Raw genomic sequence first — 354 nt, 5'->3', positions numbered from 1 at the left:
GGCCCCTCCCACAGCCCCTCCCACCGCCCCAGCAGCATCTTTCAAGCTTCCGTGGCCGCCTGCCCCTCGGGCACAAGCCCAGGCCACTGCCCTGTGCTGCCCCTCAGAGAACCCACCGCATGGACGCGGCTGGGAGGCCTCGAGGACAAGGCCAAGTCCTCCCCGTCCATAAACACCGGGGCCCGAATGGCGGCAGCCGGGCCGGACGGGTGGGAAGAGCAAGGACGGAGGCCAGTCCTTGTCACTGACTCACCGCGGGGACGAAGGAGGAGACGTAGCCGCCAGCTTCTGGGCCGTCAGGGGCGCCAGGCCGCCTCGGAACCCGGACCCGGTACAGGCCGTTGAGGGCTGCCA

General features: G+C 70.3%; 1 protein-coding gene across 1 annotated transcript in view; it reads right to left on the bottom strand.

The window, feature by feature from the left end:
• The window catches only part of EMC10 (ER membrane protein complex subunit 10), an 8,369-nt gene that overhangs the window by 5,481 nt on the left and 2,534 nt on the right, over positions 1–354 (bottom strand). Inside the window, exon 3 of the mRNA XM_014550450.1 lies at positions 254–348. Within this exon, the coding sequence (XP_014405936.1) occupies positions 254–348 (95 nt within the window). The remainder of the gene's footprint in view (positions 1–253; positions 349–354) is intronic.

Source organism: Myotis brandtii, unplaced genomic scaffold (assembly GCF_000412655.1).
Source record: "Myotis brandtii unplaced genomic scaffold, ASM41265v1 scaffold601, whole genome shotgun sequence".
Lineage (NCBI taxonomy): Eukaryota > Metazoa > Chordata > Mammalia > Chiroptera > Vespertilionidae > Myotis > Myotis brandtii.
Note: the sequence above shows the minus strand (reverse complement) of the source record. Positions and strands in the feature narration are given on the sequence as shown.